General features: G+C 38.8%; 1 protein-coding gene across 1 annotated transcript in view; it reads right to left on the bottom strand.

Moving 5' to 3' along the window:
• MMP2 (matrix metallopeptidase 2) overlaps positions 1-18,683 on the bottom strand; it is a 31,437-nt gene that overhangs the window by 6,854 nt on the left and 5,900 nt on the right. The window contains exons 4-9 of the mRNA XM_027889861.1: positions 16,750-16,878; positions 15,007-15,180; positions 9,796-9,969; positions 7,876-8,049; positions 6,654-6,809; positions 4,811-4,964 (exon numbers count right to left, since the gene is read on the bottom strand). Coding sequence (XP_027745662.1) covers positions 4,811-4,964; positions 6,654-6,809; positions 7,876-8,049; positions 9,796-9,969; positions 15,007-15,180; positions 16,750-16,878 — 961 coding nt within the window. The remainder of the gene's footprint in view (positions 1-4,810; positions 4,965-6,653; positions 6,810-7,875; positions 8,050-9,795; positions 9,970-15,006; positions 15,181-16,749; positions 16,879-18,683) is intronic.

Here is an 18,683-nt window from a genome sequence, read left to right as displayed (position 1 = left end):
AGAGCTGCACCATAAGCTGTATGCTGGACTGCAGGGGAAATTGCTGCACTGATTGCCCTGATTTGCCTTGGGCTTCTTGTTGCTTTTTTGCATCAGGGCAAAATTTATCCTGCGCTTTGAGTATACAAATAAACTCATTTAACATGGCATTTAAACTGCTGGAGCTCTCCTGCTGCTGTGTTTGGAGCAGAGGGATTAATGTCTGACAAAAGCAGAGTTTTGTATTCCATGAATTGCTCTTGCATTTACTATTGTAGTGATTAAAAGTTCAAATCTAATAGCAGTATATCATACTGCTGGGAAGTGAGTTTGGCTGTAAAAGAAACTGCTGGCACTAAAAACGTTCATTAGAGAAATGCAAAGGGTAATTTATTGGCTATTTTATGTATAAGTAGGATCATCATTTGATTTAAGCATTAAAAAGCTCTAATTATCTCTAAATGGCAGAGCTTTTGTGCTGAGGACTTCTGGTATTAAAATGGCACTGCTATTTCCTCCTCCATGGAATGAACAGCATTTTCCCCCAAGAGAACAAAAGTTTTGACATGGTCATAAAATGAAAACTCAGCAGGCTGGTGGAATGGCTCTTGCACCAAGCTGTTAAATTCTGAGGTTAAACAGCTTTTTCCAGCAGTACATTTCTAAGCTCCAGGTGCTACTGGCATCTTATTTTTTGCAGTTTAAATTGTCATTACCCCTTCCTGCCTAGAATAATGGTACCTTTGAGAAACCCAAGATCTGAAACTGGATTTTAGTTTTACCTAGAATTTGGAGGAGCAGTCCTAAATTCATTTAATAAATTGCTGTATTTTTATCAACAAAAGTTTGATTGCAAACATAGCTAGCTAGGACAAATAAAACATTTTAAAATGCATTTGTAAGTGTGATCAGTTGCTGCACACTGAATTATAGCGTTTGATATGAGGAAGAGTACAACTGGCAAGTGCATGTTTTTTTTCTCCTAATTAAAATTATGTATTAATTTAACCTGAGGTATGGTACTAATAATTAAGATAGTAATATGTTAATGTACTCCCATTTTTGCATGCAGAGATGTATTTTTAACATGTGCAAAAATATCTCTGAGCATGACTCATTATAGTTTTCATTTACAAAAAAGAGGCAAAGAATAAGGCATTTGCTAATTACTCTTTCTCTTGATAGTGTTTAAAGACATGAAATGCTGTAAAATGTAATACCATTTGTGTCATGAATCTCTTTTTAGACAGAAAAGCAGATCCAATATGATATGGAATGGAAATTCATATAGAAAATCTTTCTAACATTGTATTTGTGAAAGTAGCTCCTTTAAAAATCCAGGTTACAGAATTCTCAGTCAAATTTGGCCCTGATTTATGGCTGAATCAGCTCTAATAATGGCTATCTGTATGAATTCCAAACTTTCCAGAGCCAATGGAGACTTGAACACCAGGTTTATAATAAACCACACATTTCAAGGGACTTGTTAAAATAGTGAGGTTTTCTTGTGGAAAGGGAAACTTCGTCAAAGCTAAATTTTATTTTGTTTTTGAATGAAGTAGGAGATATTTTTATTTCTACTCATCTTATTGAGGAAATGGTAAAATGAATTATTTGGCTTTCTCATTTTAATTTGAACATGATAAAATGTTTTAACTCCTCTTTATTAAATTTTAATACTACATTTATAGACAGATTTAATAATTTTGTCACATTAGGTGTTTTTCATCATACTTTTACATGACCAACTTCTGCCATTATTATTATTGCTGCATGCAGTTATCAAAAGGGCCCAAATCACTACATCTTTTTCAATGTCTTGGTAAACCTAAGAAGTTTTGGGTTTTTGTTCACTCTCAGAACAAAACCATTTGTGTAAATGCTGTTCTCCAGCACTTTGTGCCCAGTGGAAAAGCTCAACTCTTCTCCATGGCCAACAGCACCTTCAGTAATTCAGTAATTTTATTTCCTTCGTTTGAGGAGGGAGAGGAAATACTTTTTTTAAAAAAATTAATCATATCTGACCTCCTTTTTGCTGTTTGCTCTCTTTGCCTGTACCATGTGACAGTTGGATTCTATGCTTATTTTCATGAATCATAAAAGTCACACGACACATGATAGATATTTGTTTCTTGAATTCCAAAAGTGAGTCATAATGCAGTTTGCCTGATACTTGGAAAGCTGCAAGACTGACAGGCAAAGCCTTCCAGAGCAAAACAATTCAATAATTGTCTGCTTTCGCTGCATGTTAGATAAAGCCTGAGCCAGCCTGAACAGATTGTTTTGGTGTTTGCATAGTTCTTAGACCAACTGTATCTAAATGCAAAATACTTCTATTTTGTTGGGATTATTTAGAATGCTGGATCACTTTGCTGATTTAGGAATAGGTTTTACATTGTTCCTCTGCGTGACTACCCGTCTACAAAAGCAGGAGCAAGGTGGAGGTCTGGCAGAAAACCAAGGCCCACAAGTGAGGAGAAGAGTAGCAGTTCGCTGGGAATACTGTGGAACTTAAAAGGGGTTTTACTGCTGTGAGAATGTCTGTTCTTTGAAGGCACTGAGCTGAGGTGGTCTTGGATGGCTGTGTTGGCAAACAAGGGCACCAGTTTTGACAAACTTGTTGGGCTGAGGTCGTGGGGCTCTTGGTGGAAGGACCCAGTGCAGCTTTCAGTAGGGCTGATCTCTTGTACTCTGGGGCCATTTTGTGGCCAAGAAAGGGCTGTTTTTTGCCTATAGGGGTCACTGGAATCTTAGCCTTCCGCTGACAGGACCAAGAGGAAGAGTTTAGAAGGTATCAGAGATGTTCCCACAGCCAGACTGAATGAACCCTTTTTGCCCCGAGCAGTTGTAGTACAAATGGAAATATTATGTTCATCCAGTCAGAAGCTTTAAATCCCATTTCTGCTTTGCTAAAATACAAAGACTGTGAAAAAGATTAAGTCAAAGTTCAAACCCAAAGCTCCATTATTCTGGATATCACATAGATTGGGTCTAGAGGGAAAGGCACTGAAGGAATTACTGTATACCATAGCCTGTAATATTACCCAATTGACCATAATTTTTTTTTTTTACAAAATTCTGATGAATAGAGCTAAACCATTCAGCATACTAATAAATTTTTCATATCTTCTAGCTGAAAATATCAATCTGAAGTAGGTGAATGGACTTAGGTATATCACCAGCAGATAGAAATAACTATTAAATTGGTGTTTTGTGAGGCAGACTTGTTTGTTGGTTCTTGCTTCCTTTTAAATTTCCACTGACATCTGACAAGGAACAATGAAGAGGTGAGTTGATTTAGGCAAGCTCAGTGAATATGTGTGGGCCCAGATCTTCAGAGGTCTTGGGAGAGTGTTCAGGGTAACTGAGGATAAATGATTTCAAATTGGGCACTGATTTACGGCAGGGAAAAAGGAGCTTTAGTGTCTCTCACCATGATGCTGCCAAGTCCCATACTCCTTAGGAGATGCTCTTCATTGCTGAGCAGCTGGATAATACAGGCCCTGGCAAAGGCAATGGAGCTGCAGCTGTGCAGCCACCACATTTTATCAGGAACGTCTCTGCTTTTGCATCAAAAATGTCTTTGGTGTCTTCAGTCTTGGAGGTTTTGCACACATTGAGCCCGTCTCAATCACCAGCATCCTTGATATGTTATTACAGCAGCCATGAGTTGTTTAATGATTTTGGACTCAACCTGAATTAAAAACAACTCAGAAACAAGACTTTGCTCATGGATGTCTGTGATTTTTTCTTTAAGAACATGGAAAAGGAACAGATCCTTTTTGGACCAGTCTATCATAACGAAAGTTATGCTAAACCCCAAGATTTCCTAAAACAGTGTCTCCATTGTGAAAGAGGCATTTGAGAATATTGCCACTAGCTTTGGGTGAACTCCTTTTTTTTGGAGGAGTATTTTTAGAAGTTGAGATTGGAAATTTTTCTGTAATCAGATTTGAAACCTCTGTCCAGACTATATTAAATGAAACCAGGAATAATAATGCCTCCAGAGCTCTACTCCCCTGAAAAAGATAGGATTTCCATTGCTGAATTATAATTCGTTTTGAAGTTTGGATGTTTCTCTCAAGTACTTCACTGTCACTCATGTGACTTCACAGGGCAGCAGAGCTGACACCAAGGTTAATTTTTGCTCTCCAGTTTGTAAAATTGGGCAGAAAATGGGAGAATGGGCCTTCTTCCCCCCCCTTTTTTTTTTCTTTTTTTTTTTAATGTTTTTGCAGTTTCCTTGTCCTGATTTTAGCTAGAATTATCACCAGCCCAGTTGTCACAGCATTTTGATGTTCGCAATCCCAGTGTAGGACAGAAACCAGAAATTAGAAGTGTCGCAAAACTGCTGAAAATAATTACTGAAGTTGAACATTCCAGATTCTTAAGTAAGCTTGAGAGTATCTCTAAGAAAAGGTGAATTTATGACATAACTATCTCACCTATGAGGTGACAGGAACCTCATACAGATCAGCAACAGACAGTTCGAGGTCCCACACCTGGGAAGGAGCAACTCCAAACACCAGCACGCACTGGGGGCCAAAAGGCTGGAGAGCAGCTTTGTGAAAATGGACCTAGAAGTCCTGGTCAAAACCAAGTATGCCCTGAGCCAGCAGTGTACCCCTGTGGCAAAGAAGGTGAAATAATTTACCCATAAACCCAGAATTTGCCATCCACTTCCCTTAGGGGTTGGTTAGGACACTTTGCCGTCTCTGAACACACAAAACCAAGGGCAGATACCATATCTGATAATAAATTTCTAGATTTTGATGAATATGTCTCACAGATTCCCCCACTTGAGACCCTATTAGTAAGCAATTTATCTCACCTGTCTTTGAAGAAAAACGTTTCTCCTCTAATTTGTGCGACTCCATCAAATACGATGTCGTGCTTGCAGAGCTCTGGAGTGACAGGTCCGAGGGTTGGACGTGGACCTGGTCCTGGTCCTGGCCCTGGTCCGGGTTCAACATCAGGTGACACTTCTGTGGTGGTGAACACAGATACTCTGTTACACTGAGATAGTGCTGCTTGGGTTGCACCCAGAACACAAGCTGCCGTGATTTCTGGGAGGGGAATCACTTGGAGGCAGTGCTTGAAGGAGGAAAAACTTGAGAGTGGTTGAGTAGAGGTAAGGAAACCTTGGCTTTGTGCTTGTGTGTGACTATCTGTGCTGAGCTGCCTATTTAACCTGAGAGATATTCAGAATTCACTACACTGGGTTCAGAATTTAACACTGAAATACATTTCTCTTCCTTTTAGAAGCCAGCAAAATAAAAATTGTACAGTCCTTCTACTCAGAATTATCAGCAACTCTGCTGAGAGTTGTCAAAGAGGATTTTTCATTTTTAAAGAAGTGCCAATGTTTTCCTTGTTGCAAAGATGCATTTTGAGCCATTAGTGTGTATTTTTCAGAACATGAACTTTTCCATCCGGTTTATTTTGTTTTATTATTTGGCTTCTGCTGCGTTGCCATATGATGCGTATGTCTTTTCTCTTAGACATCGTGTTGGTTTATTGCAAAAAAAAAAGTACTGTAGCTGATTTGTGATAATACCAATAAGGGGAGAAAAAAGATTTTTTTTTTTTTTAAATACTTAGTTTATATAGAAAGCAGTTTGTAATGGGTTATATCAGTTATAAAGAGGAAAGACAGTTTTGTCTCAAGTTTTGAAGAATGCCTTGAGACAAGTGGGTTAAATTCTGAGCTCTTATCAAAGATACATGGTGTGAGCTTAGAAGACTCACTTAACCTTGGCCATATCTCAATTCCCATGCTTAATTAATGCAGCTAAGAACAGGGAAAAATGAAGATTCCAATCAGATTTTTGTCTCATGTGATAATAACTTATTAGTTATATTCTCTTATTAAAATTTCCAGAGTGTTGAATACTCTATAATCTAGTCCCAGTTAGGAAGATCTCTCAGTAGAAAAATGAAAAGCACAGAAAGAGAAATAGTATATAGCAATGACTGCTTAATTGACTGTAGTATACTTGTACCTCTCCACAGTGGAAAATATATACATGCAAGGAATTTTAATCATAATAATACTTATGCATTTTACTAACACTGTCTCTGGAGAAAATAAATTTTAAAGATGTAGCAACATAAAAATACTTGAATCCACTTTTCCCCCAGGAGCTTGAAAACTACATTTAAGCAGACGTTTCAGCTCCCACACACTTTCTGCACATTATTGTGATGGTACAGATTGAATTGTTGTGGGAAGACAACATGAACTGTTTCCAAGCTGGAACACAGGAAACAATGTCCTTGCCCTATTACAGGGAGTTGCTATCTCGGAAGCTCAGAGTGTTATAGAAAGTAACATCCAGCCCCACCCACATCAGGTGTTTCAAGCTAGAGACAAACATGGCATTTCATTGACCCAGTAAAAGCACTAGAAATTTTCATATAAAGGTTTGGTTATGAGGAATTTTGGAGCTCCTTCTAACTCACTAAATTTAGTGATCCCCCATCCTCCAATTGTGACATTTGATTGGAGTAGAAGCCCTGGTATTAATATGAAAAAAGCAGGGAGAAAGGAAAGAGGGCACTTTTGACATTGATGGGTTTGTGCAGTTTGTAATTTACTGCAAGTTCTGAGTCCCAAATTTCAGCCTGTGCTGCATGCTTTTCTAATGAGTTCTGCTGATGAGGGAGGGCTTTACCATATAGTTCCTGGATCCCTTTAATGTCATCCTGGGAAAGTCGGAAGTTCTTGGTGTAGGTGTAGATGGGGGCCATAAGAGCTCCAGGATCCTCAGAGTGCTCTAATCCCATGGCATGGCCAAATTCATGGGCAGCAACCAAGAAGAGACTGTATCCTGAATAACACAGTAAGATAGTGTTAGCTGTATTCATGTAAATAGAATTGTACCACACAGGTTATTCAGAGTCTTACAATTTTATTTTCCTGGCTGCCCATCAAAAAAATCTCTCAGTAGTAAGTATAATAATTAGTATTTACAGCCTGCAATGGTGAATGTCACCCATATTTCCAGTAATAACATTTCCTTGGAGAGATTTTAAAACCTCTTTTGTAGGTGATATTTGCTGCTGTTTCCCATGCAAGTGACACTGACCACTGTCTTACACTCCCTTTTTTTTACAGAAGTGTTAGCAAATAACATCAAACTTTTTTTTTTTAAGCATCAAAGAATTAAACTTGCCATCTAAATATGAAATATTCCTTTTAATCATGAAATGGCTTGTAAGTGATAAACAGATGTATAATTCTGAATCAGTACTGATGTACCAAGTATTGTTAGGTTAAAAATCATAGTGTTATCTTTTATTAATTATTCCCAAACAGTACCTGAAATTTGGCATTTTTTTCTTCTGAAAATAAAAACCTAAACCTAATATTTATTTCTAAATATGGAAAAAGCCTTTTGCCAAACTTAGTTTTACCCATGCTAGAAATAAGGACAATTACTAACCAAAATAATGTCACCATATAAACTTTATACTGTCTAATTTTTTAAACATGTTTTTCATCCTTGGTGATACCAGTCACAAATGTATTGACTTTTTAGATTTAGCATTTGTTCCTGTTTTGGCCAATATCAGTGTATAATTACTGCATACTAGTGAAATAGTATAGTACTTGTGGCTTTTAGCCTTGGAAGGAAAAATTGATGGGGAGAAAAATATCCATTTATTTATTTATTTATTTATTTGGTTGGTTTATATTTTGGAAAGAGACTTCATCATTATAACCTTGGAAAATCTGTTTATTTCACGTGGGTGAGCTCTGGGACTGGCTCTTTAGCTGCAGTCTCACGTTTAAATGCAGGGATTTGTCTGGGATTTTGGGCTGGGGAGGAGGGGTGATGCCACCACTGTGGTCGCTGCTCAGTTGCTGTTTGCTGCTCTGACAACCTGCATTACCTTGATCCGGACAAAAGCCCCACTTGCGGTCGTCGTCGTAGCTGCTGGTGGAAGCACACCACAGCTTGCCATCATTGCGCCCTGCACTCGTACAGGAATCGTATTTGTTCCCAAGGAAGATGAAGGGGAATACACAAGGAGCTCCCTCTGAATTGCCACCAACTGTTGACATGGCTGTGGAAAATGACAGGAAAACGCGGTGAGAAGGGAATCCCTTGTGTGTCTTCTCCTACACTACACACTAAAACCAGAAAGCAAGTAGAAAAATATTCTTCCTTTGAAGAATATGAAGAGTGAGATTAAAAGTACTATTTGAAAATTGTCTGACAGAGAATAAAAGTGTCTAAGCACTGGGGTTGCAATGAACTTGTCAGTAGTTTTGGTGGGAGTAAAAGCAAGCCCCAGACTCATGTTCACAGCTCTGAGACAGCAGCAGTTAACAGTGTTCTATGGAAGGTGATTGCCTGGCAAGTAACTTTTGATGGTCTTTCCTAGTGATATTTTAAAAGGTGTCTTAGAAAGGTGGAAGGTAGAATTAGTGTCACAAAGAGCTATGGAGTGGCCACCTGGCTAGTGGGCCTCTCACTAATGAATAAGCTCTCTATACCCTGACAGCAGAGTACATTTTAAAACCATATGATTTCAAACATTTTCTAAAGGAAAGGATCTATTAAATGTGGATAACGTTTTTTTAACCAGAATTTTTGCAAAAACAACTTGAAAATTTTCCCCATAACTGTGTTCTCATCTATGTAGCATATGTCAGTAAGAGATAAGAAATAACATTTTTACATGGATGTGCAAGTTTTGTAGAGAGAAGAGGGTGTAACTGTCTGTAAAATAACAGTTTAAACTGGGTATCATAAAGAGGATATGAAAAGAATATAAAACTCCTTTAAATTCATTTACACCCCTACCTGGCAATTACAGTTTTTTTCAAATTATGGTCTATCTTCTGGGAAGGTTCGTGCGAGCAATAGGAAGCTGGTTGTCACCCTAATTATTTAATACTATTTATTTATCTTTCATTATGACTTATTAGTAAGCTGTAAAGTAAAAAAAAAAAAAAAATCACAGCTACCTCAAGCAATAGCCTTTTGTGCTGAAAAAAAAAAAAAAAAAATGGAAAATTGAAGTGCTACACCTGGTTATCAAAGGTAACAGGAAGCCAAAAACCAGTGTATCAAATCTCTCCTGCAAATGTTTAGGCCATTTTCAAAAGACTCCAAAAAATCAAAAAGCGGGATGCATATGGGTTGGAATGTAGCTTCAGGGGACTACAGGGTGACTGCAGCTTCCTCTTGGCACTGTTAAAAACTGGAGACTTTAGAACTGCCATAGCTAACTTAGACAGTCTCAATGCTTATGGCTCTAATCTGTATCCTAAAATTGAATACCTGCCAAACATTACAAGGCTATAAATTAATTTTTGTTCCTTTATGTGGTAAAACTCAAGTTAAAAAGTACAAGAAATTGTGAAGAAAGCTGAAATCTATTTTCGTGGCTAAACCATTTCACTTAGTTCTTTTGAATTGCTGAAAAGATCTACTAACGCAAGCTTAACATACTAAATAGGATTTATTTTTTCAAGTCTAAATGTATTAAGCTAAAATATTACTCATACTTTCTTCTGTCACATGAGACTTCTCTTCCAGGACCGTTAACAAACTGTAATCTGCTTGTAATTATCCTGCAGTGGTAGCCAGGTAGCCAGTTCAATGACATTTGTGTATCCCTGATAAACCTGGTGTGCTATGACATACAGATTGCTCCTGTTCCAGTGACTTCCTTGGCCACTTCTGTTGAAATTGGGTCTAACTCATCAACTTTTGCGTGCTCTGTTGAAGGTGTACAAAAGGAGACTTGTTACTTAAAACAATGACAAGTTAGAGAGCGTTATGCAGGCAACATTCCTCATACCGGTCTCTGGACAGAATCCGTACTTCTTATCCCTGTCATAGTCTTCAGTGGTTCCACACCATCGATATCCATCTGTCCTGCCTTCTGTTGTGCACTGGTCATAGGACTGGCCTTGAAACTTAAAGGGAAATTTGCACGGCTGCCCGTCACCGTTGCCGCCCATCGTAAACAGCGCTGGAGGGAGAGGGAGAGAGGAAAATGTCAACACAAGGCTCAGCATCAACAGGGAATCACAGTGTGCCAATGGCAATGTGGGAAGGTCCAAATAGAGATTAGATAGCCGTCATCTGTGGTGCAGTTCATGCTTAGAACCTCTGTTTTACAGCAATACTGAAGTGCAAGATAGATCAGGGATGTTATGGTATCACAGGTGTATAGAAAAGAATGATTGAGTGATCTCTGTAAGTGAATTGGGAATGAAGAAAATTCGACCAAGCTGTTTGAATGTGGTTTTGTGTGTATCCTTTGTAGTCTGCCGCATAACACAAAATTGATATTTACCATTTAGAAAGAGGATTCTGAGAAAACCACTCATGTTCCTTAATCCCCTGCTGACTCATTTAGCTTGTGTCAAAGATGTTAGCTAGAATGGGAGACTTTGGACAGAGTTTCTCTAAAATGCTGGCATACAGTGAAGTTGGATAGTAACCTGTAGGCTCATCCTCGAAGTTTGCATCTCGTTTCTGAGAATCCCCCCAGCTGGGCTTAAGCACTCAATAGATAAGCAAGAGAGGACAAATAAGCTGCTGCAACAAAGCTGAACACTGGAGGCTCCTGCTGTCTTTTGCTTGGTCAGTGTTCCTGAAGGTTGTGTATTAGTCCTATATTGCCTGTCCATATGCACAAACCAGGACCCATGGCTCAACTCTGAGAAGCAGAAATCTCTTATTGATGAAGGATACAGATAAAATTGACTCGAGGGTTCTGGAATCTCTTTTAGGATTTTAGTAGATTTTAGATTTCTGGAATATCTAGAGGAAGACAGATATAATTTCACATGCTGATATTAAAAAAAAAAAGTATGCCCAAATTGAATTCCATGAAAATGCAGGAGGCTTGGAGCATCTGAGATCTTGTGAATCTGCCTGTGTCTTCTCCTGATTGCTTTATCTGTGGGAATTCTCAATAGCAGGACAGTGAGTGCCATGTGCTGGTGTGGAGAAATTGTGAAGGCAGCAAACTGCTCTAGGCCTTGCACTGAACAGAGACAAAAAATGCTTCATGCAGCCATGTGCTAATTCCCCTTGAGATTTAAGAATGTTTGAATTCCCAGTGTAAAACATGCACAATGTGGCCTTTTTTGAGGTGCCCAAGGGCGCTTTTATCCCTCTCTCTCACCCAGTTCAAAGCTACAAATATGGATGTGGGAAGGCTTACAGGTTATTTTAACTTTGTCATTTTTGATGACCAGCCATTACAGCCTCAGTGTCTTTGTGTAGGATTTGAGGGAGTTTACCTTTGCTTAGTCAGATATGTCAGTGGGAAGTGACATTACTTATGGGTGTGCTTCACTTCTTGGAGTAGCAGTAACTAAAAAATCCAGACCTTTTCTGCCCTAAGGGTGACTGTGAAGGGTTCTAACAATGGGATATTGTGACACAGATGGCTCATTTTGCCTTTTCCACTTAAACTCATAATTAGCCACAGCATCAGGGACACAAAACAGTAAGTTACTGAAGGAAGTTCCAGTCCCACTAATGAGAGGGCTTGGAGTTTTGCAGTCCTGGCTCACAAGTATGAGCTCACTGAATTTCTGATCTGCCTGAGAGAGTGCTTCTGTCCTTCTGCATCCTGGGCGTAGAAACAGCCACATAGAGGTCCTGTCTCCAGGCAAAGGGAACTGCAACACACCCTGTGCCTCCCCAAAAGAGCAAGCAGCAAATGCTTGTTTTTGTCTCAGATGCTGTGCTAAGTTCAGAAAGGTGCATTAACTAGGACTGTGGTTATTGTGATTGGAGAAAGACTTTATTTTGTTTTAATAAAGAAATTATAGAATTGGAGGGAAAAATTAAACTGAGTTGTTTGGATGACTCATTTACCACATGAGCTGCTTCCAGCTCTAGGTCTGGCAAACTCTGCATTTTAATAGCCTTTTTTTATGTCGGTTTACATGTGGCTAAGTTGCAAAAACCATATGGAAAGCCAGTGTCTTACGGCTTTGCATGCAGCCTTTCTGAGTCACAGTCAATATGCAGCTTTTCATTTTGCTTGAGGCAACATCATGGGACAGTAACAACAATGGTTTATTAAGTTTTCAATCCCCCTGCCCTCCTGCCTTAATTATAAAATTGCTATAATGTAAATGGAAGTTAAAGACAGAGACAGTTTCCTCAAAACAAAAGCCCAACTTATGTGTAAGGGGATCTTTAAGGGCCTGGCTCTTGTTTTGCCTCATAGCAAGCTCAGCAATTTAGAACTTGAGGATACATTGGTGTGAGAGCAGATTCAGACTGGGCGTTACTAATCTGTGAGCTTCACTGTTAGTTCTTCCTAGAAAAATCCACCAGTTGTGATGTCAGGAAACCTCAGTCTGGAAGGCTGCTAAAACCCCTGTGGCACAGGTCCAGGGTGGAGGCAGTGCAGCTTCATGAGGATTCTGCCTGGGAGAGCAGGAGCTTGTGAGAACTCTGACTGATGGGAGGGGGGTACAGGCAGAGAACAGATTTCAGCAGTGTTATATATTGGAGAACCCAAGCTGGGAGCCTAAACTGCTTTTGGTGTCAGCAGAGTTGAGTAAAGAGAGAGATGCAAGATCCCTTGATGCCATGTGGCAAAGGGGAGGTTCAGCACCTCTGCAAAGGATTTGTGTGGTAACTTTCTGCTCTACTTTCTTCTGCTTTGACAAATGATATTTGAATCAATTTACAAAATTAGGGTACTGATCTGGGATCAACTTTAGAAAAGGCTGGTGCAGTGCCATAGCTTTAAAAATGTTTCCATGCACCATGGCTCTATAATGAGAAGAACTGAAACTAACTTCAGTGAGTTAAACATGACAGGAACAAAGACCAACAATTAGGAATGCTGCCCCCAACAACAGACTCTGATGTAAATCCTCCTCTATCTGAATTTATTAGCTGTGGTTTAGCAAATGGTAACTTGGAGTAATGAGTGAACAATGCCACTCTGGATCTAATAAGAACCATCTGTGAATAACTGTTCATGGATCTTGCAAAACAATTACATCAGAAACAAAAGGCTGTTCCTTCTGTTCTGTTTCAGAAACCTTGACACAAGCATATCCAGGAGCTTCACTTTCAGAACCAACTCTCCCTGGCAGTGCTTCACTGCTTATGTGTTCAGCCTTGTATGACTTTAGGATTTTACAAATGTATCATTTAGGGTGCGTGGATCTCCATTTGTCCAGTTACCAGTAATCTGGGCTTTGCTCTGACTGTATCTGAGTAATTGGAGTATTTTAAAGAAATAAGCCAAATTTTTCTCTTTTATGGCTGAAAGGATTAATCTGAGGGAGATAAGATTTGGGGAAAGTGGGAAATGGAGATAGCAAACCCTCAGGACAAAAAGATTGTGAAGGTATGTGCATACGCATACATATAGTCTGCTGAAGTAAATCTTAGGCTAAAGAAGCTACTTCTGAAAGTCATGCAACTAAATGGTAACTTTCTATTTTCATTAACTGAAGTCTGTTAAAGTTCACACTCCTGCTTATTCATCCTCTGAAGTTGTATAAATAGCTGTCATCATGGTAGATCCCAGCTCTAGATGTGATCTATAACAGACAATTAGGAGTTTGGAAACTGAAGAATAATTTTTTTACCACATCAGGGCTAGAAGACTGACATGTTCTACAACAGATTATCTTAGGAAACCACTAGCATCTTGATGCAGAAAATCTGTAATCTTATACTGGAAACTATATGGTCTTGCAAATGAGCTTGGAAAAGCCCCAAAATCTGTCAAGCAGGAATCCATTTAGTGTTTGGCTGCAATAGGATACAGGAGGAGTTTGGGAGACAAGGCACCTGAACTACTTCTACCTACACGTACCTCTCACTTTTGGACGTTCTTAGCAGATACACACTAACACATGTACAGGTGTTATATTATTTGTGAGGCTTGCTGAGACATGTTGGGCTGTGCTTGTGCATTCTTGGGCTCACAAACCCCTGAAGATGTTTTATTGGCTTTGCATCTTAAACATCACTAATTTTCTTCCAGCAATCTCCGTTCTCTTTCCTTGTACAAATTGCTTGTAGCCATAACATTATAGGAAAGTTTGGTACTATTGTTTCAAGTAGGATCAGCAAAAGTCTGAAAAAATGAGTGTTTCCAAATATGAAATCGTTTGCTTGTGAAACAGAGGATTCTGTTCACATTCCAAAAAGTTAGAAATTAAGTACAGTTGTAGCTTTCCTAGACTCTCTTAACAGTTTTGTATGGATACTGATACAGTGTTATGGTTTCTGAAAGACATTAATTCCCATATCTAAAGTGGGCTGTTGGCCCTGCTTCATGAGGAGGAGTCCTAAGAACTGCATTAAAAATAAAACCCTTAAATCTAAAAATGTGAGTGCTCTTCTGGCTAGTAATTTGCAAGGTACCAACATGTAAATAAATTTGTACTGGCATAGATGTTAGCCTGAAAGTCAGTAATTTTCATTTTGAAAAGCAGTGTGAGATCATTTAAAGGGTGATTTGTGACAATAACAGAGTCTAGTTGCTCTACAAGGGCTCTTATGTAACCTGGGCCATCAGTTGGTAAAATTGGTAAGCAAAGTCATGGAGGTTTGACTTAATGGGTTTCATCCTTAATGACTCATTTCTTTCAGCTACTCCTCTTGCAGTAGATGCAGTTTCAATTGTTTGTGGAATGGCCTGCAATTTAGGGAGACATTTCTGTAATTTAGCGTGCTCCATTTCCAAATTTGGCTCAATCCAAAAAGGTCTTTCCTTGACTGTAAAACTCAGCCTGGAGTGTCTTTGTATATATGGGGTTGGCATTGCTTCAGGCACACCTTCAATATGTTTGTGTGTTTAGAGAAAGACCTTGGCTTGGTTCTTCATCAGTTACAAACTCTTCTACACCAAGGGAAAGTGTGATGAGTTTTGTCTGCTTAGAGATAACCATGAGCCGTAAATGTAAATCTGCCAGAAAGGAAGTGGGAAAAGTACAAGGAGAAGTGGATGAACAAATAAGAAGGGGAAAGTCTACCAGGAAAAGAACAGTAGAAACATTGATTTACTTACACTCATGGGGACAAAAGCCATATTTGCCATCTGCGTCAAAGTCTTTGGTTGTGGAACACCAGAGGAATCCATCACTGCGTCCTGCATCAGTGCAGCTGTTGTATTCCTTGCCATTGAACCAGAAGGGAAATTTGCAGTATTCACCATCTGCATTTCCATACTTCACTCTAACCACTATAAAGAGAACAAATGCAGTGGTGAAATTAGCCACCAACCAACACAAAAAATACAGTTTCTGGACATCTTCTTTTCCTGGAAGATAGTGATATAGAAATGCAGTCTGAATTTCCACTTTGAAATTCAGTATGCTGCTGGTCTCTCTATTGGCATGATGATCATAGCTGAAATAATAACTGGCAATTTTAAAAGAATTACACGGATATTACTCATGGTGAAGTGCTAGAATCAGCCCAGAAAAATATATATGTTGTTACCATGGCAAGGGAAAGTTATAAACATGCTGTTAATACATTTAGTAATTTAGTTTCATTGGTAATATGGTCTGAAATGTTCAGTATAGTTTCAAAGGTTCCAGGCAGCAGCTGAACATGAGCTGAAAGTGCCTTGTGCCTCATAAACCACTTGGGTATTTCCAGCGTGACTTGAATGAGATCTGCTGTGGCACAGGGGGACAGGGTGGAAACACACCCAGACCCTGGGGTTTATTACAGTTTATCACATGTGGTCTTATGGCTACAGTGTTGGTGCTGTAATATATATATTAATGCATAGATAATTCATTTATCCATAGCATTTCTTTTAATGACACTAACTGATTGCTTGTGTTGTATTTTCACTTATATTGAAAACAGTTTCCTTTTGTCTCTGAGGCAGGGATCCAGTCCAGGTAGTACAGTTACTTGTCAGTGGTTCTGCTAAAGGTAAAAGAAAACCCAAGAGAAGGAAGATGACAGTTTTGTTATTAAAGTTCAATTATTTTTTTCATGGGAGAACAGATGAGAAAACTAGAATTTGAAATGGAAGACAAACATGAGTTTCCATTCTTATTCTAAATGTTCCAAATTATTTTACACTACAAGAATTATAATTAGTACTATATGGTTGGGGGAAGGTTCAGCCAGAAAAAAAAGATTCAAACTACTGCTGCTTAGTCTTGTTTGTCTAGATCAGGTGATATAATCTGGACTTCTTCTCAAAAGTGTGTGAACTGCCAGGTTAAGTTTCTTGGAGGTGTTCTTAATCCACTGTTTGATGTCAATTTTGTTTCAGTCATCATTATTGGTGATTTATATTCCAGTTGTTTCTAAGATACCATAAGTATGTAAAAACTTGCTCAGGTGGATGGTTCTAATTTCAACAACTGGAACCACAGCTTAAATACTATTAAAAGGGTTTTTCAGCATAAAAACATTGACCAGTCTGCCTCTTACAAATGAAGTAAAAGGTGGTGTAGTCTGAATGCCTGAGAACTGAAACATTCAAAAATATAGTCATGGCTTTGTACTTTTACCACAGTTTGTGAAGGTTATGCAGCATCAGGCCAGTTGTTAATTCACTTTTTCATGAGGCAGCAGTAGAAGAACAGAAAGGGAAATCCTACATGATGTTTATTAAGGAATTACATAGAATTGTCATAGAGAACAATTTAAATCATATAAATGAATTTTCATCTCCTAATATTTACTGACAGTCAATGAAAATATTTAGTGCAGTGCCCTGAAACAGCATTAAAATACAGCAGCCAGCAGGCCATATGTTCTGAAACATTAAAATGTCTGGTACCTTGTCCCTCTCCAAGAGTCCACAGTTCATCATCATCAAAATGGGAGTCTCCTCCGATTCCTGGCCCTGGTGCAAAGGCATGAGCCAGGAGACCATCTTTACCATCAAAGGGATAGCCATCACCATGTTCTGCAGGAGGAAGCAGGCAAAATAAAGCAGTTGTTAATGACCTCAGCTCTGTCAAACTCTCTGTGTGAATGATGATTATCATGTGCACTTCCCCATTCTAGACAGCAGCAGAATACTCTAGTGAGGGAGTTTATTGGTTTGGGTTGTGCTGGCAAGACTAAACCAGAAGAGAAGCAGCCAGTTCTTACAAAGAACGTTAAGTGTCAGTACTGCAGTTGTCACAGCATGTTATTTTAAATCTCATAAGTATTGTGTAAAGGAATCAAAGACTGTGAAGAACAGTGAAATGTTGTACATTAGATGTATGATTTCTCACTGGAGACTGATAGGGAGCTGTAAAATAATTATTTTAGATGAGAGACATTTTCAGGTAAATGTATCAGTCTCCAACACAGAGATTGGAAAGTAAAGGCAGATATTATTTTGCAGGCTACTCTTCTCTTTGTGCAGGATACTCACTCCTTCAAGCAGGGAAGCAAAGCTGACTGTGTCAGCAGTGAGCCCGCTGGAAAACTTGATCTTACTTGCTGCTCTGAGTGCAGAAGGAGCCTATTCCTCCTCCACATCAGCCAGCCTGAGGCTCAGGCAGCTCGCAGGGCAGCAGCAGGTTAAGCAGCTCTCCTGTTATTACACTGTAGGCTTTTCTTGGAAGTACACCCCATGTGGGTAAGGCAGGCTGGCACGGGCATAGCCCTGGTATTCATAGCCTTCCCACCACACTGACCTGTGCATCAAAGCTGGCTGCCAGCAACTCTAGTTGCATCATTTCTGGCCTTTTGGTCTGCTGTCTTGCCATTTAGCAGAAGCCCTAACTACACAGGCCTGATTCTCTTCTCTGTTACACTGATTTCAGGCTGGTGTCACTCTCTTAGTGCTAGTTCAGTTCATTCATTTCAGGAGTCTAGTGTCAGTTGTCAAGGAGAAGATTTTAACACAGTGAGATGCTTTACTCCCATTTATTTCAAAGTAGATTCTTTGCTTAAGAGAAAGGTTAAAAATCAAACTTGTGGATGTCTCAGCTCCTGTGGACGTGACATGCAGTAATGTGATAGGAATGACTGAATGTGGAAGGAGCTCTTTGCCCAGAGTATCTGAGCTGACTATAACCAGTAACCAGTTCTAAAAACAGTAGAAACACTTATGCCTTTATAAGACTTTTTTTTTTTTTTTTTTTTTTTTTTTTTTTTTTTTTTTTTTTTTTTTTTTTTTTTTTTTTTTTTTTTTTTTTTTTTTTTTTTTTTTTTTTTTTTTTTTTTTTTTTTTTTTTTTTTTTTTTTTTTTTTTTTTTAACTGAGCTGGCCTGGATGAGGATCTGAAGTTCTGAGTGTACAGAATCTCTGAAGCTTTTGAGGTCAACTCATCAGCAGCTAAAGCAAAGAAAACCAGCTTGAAATGAAAGCTTGTACAAAGAGCTCAGTTATTCTTTGAACTGTTCACTTCACTTCTAAAGTCTACCTCCCAAGTGATTGGCTGTACAAGTATCTTCATTAGTATTAAAAATTCTGTGACTGTCCAGAAGAAATTAAAATTCTGTGTTTACTTGGAAAAGCTATAAACGGTCTTTCAGAGGAAACCAAAATTAATTGAGAAGGCATGTACAACGAAAATGAATCAAGTCACCTATAATCAGCTGGACTCAAACCATAATTCAGCTTATGATCCATGTTTTTAAATTCCTCAAGACCAAAGAACACATTGAAAGCCTTCATTCTGCTATCCTAAAGAATGGAAATTAGCTATAGAGTCAAAATTGAAACCCACAAATCCATTTTTAAGCCTCAATAGCCTTCACCACTATCAATGGA

This window comes from Empidonax traillii, unplaced genomic scaffold (assembly GCF_003031625.1).
Source record: "Empidonax traillii isolate 1590-97213 ecotype Southwest subspecies unplaced genomic scaffold, ASM303162v1 scaffold273:size739602, whole genome shotgun sequence".
Classification (NCBI taxonomy): domain Eukaryota; kingdom Metazoa; phylum Chordata; class Aves; order Passeriformes; family Tyrannidae; genus Empidonax; species Empidonax traillii.
Note: the sequence above shows the minus strand (reverse complement) of the source record. Positions and strands in the feature narration are given on the sequence as shown.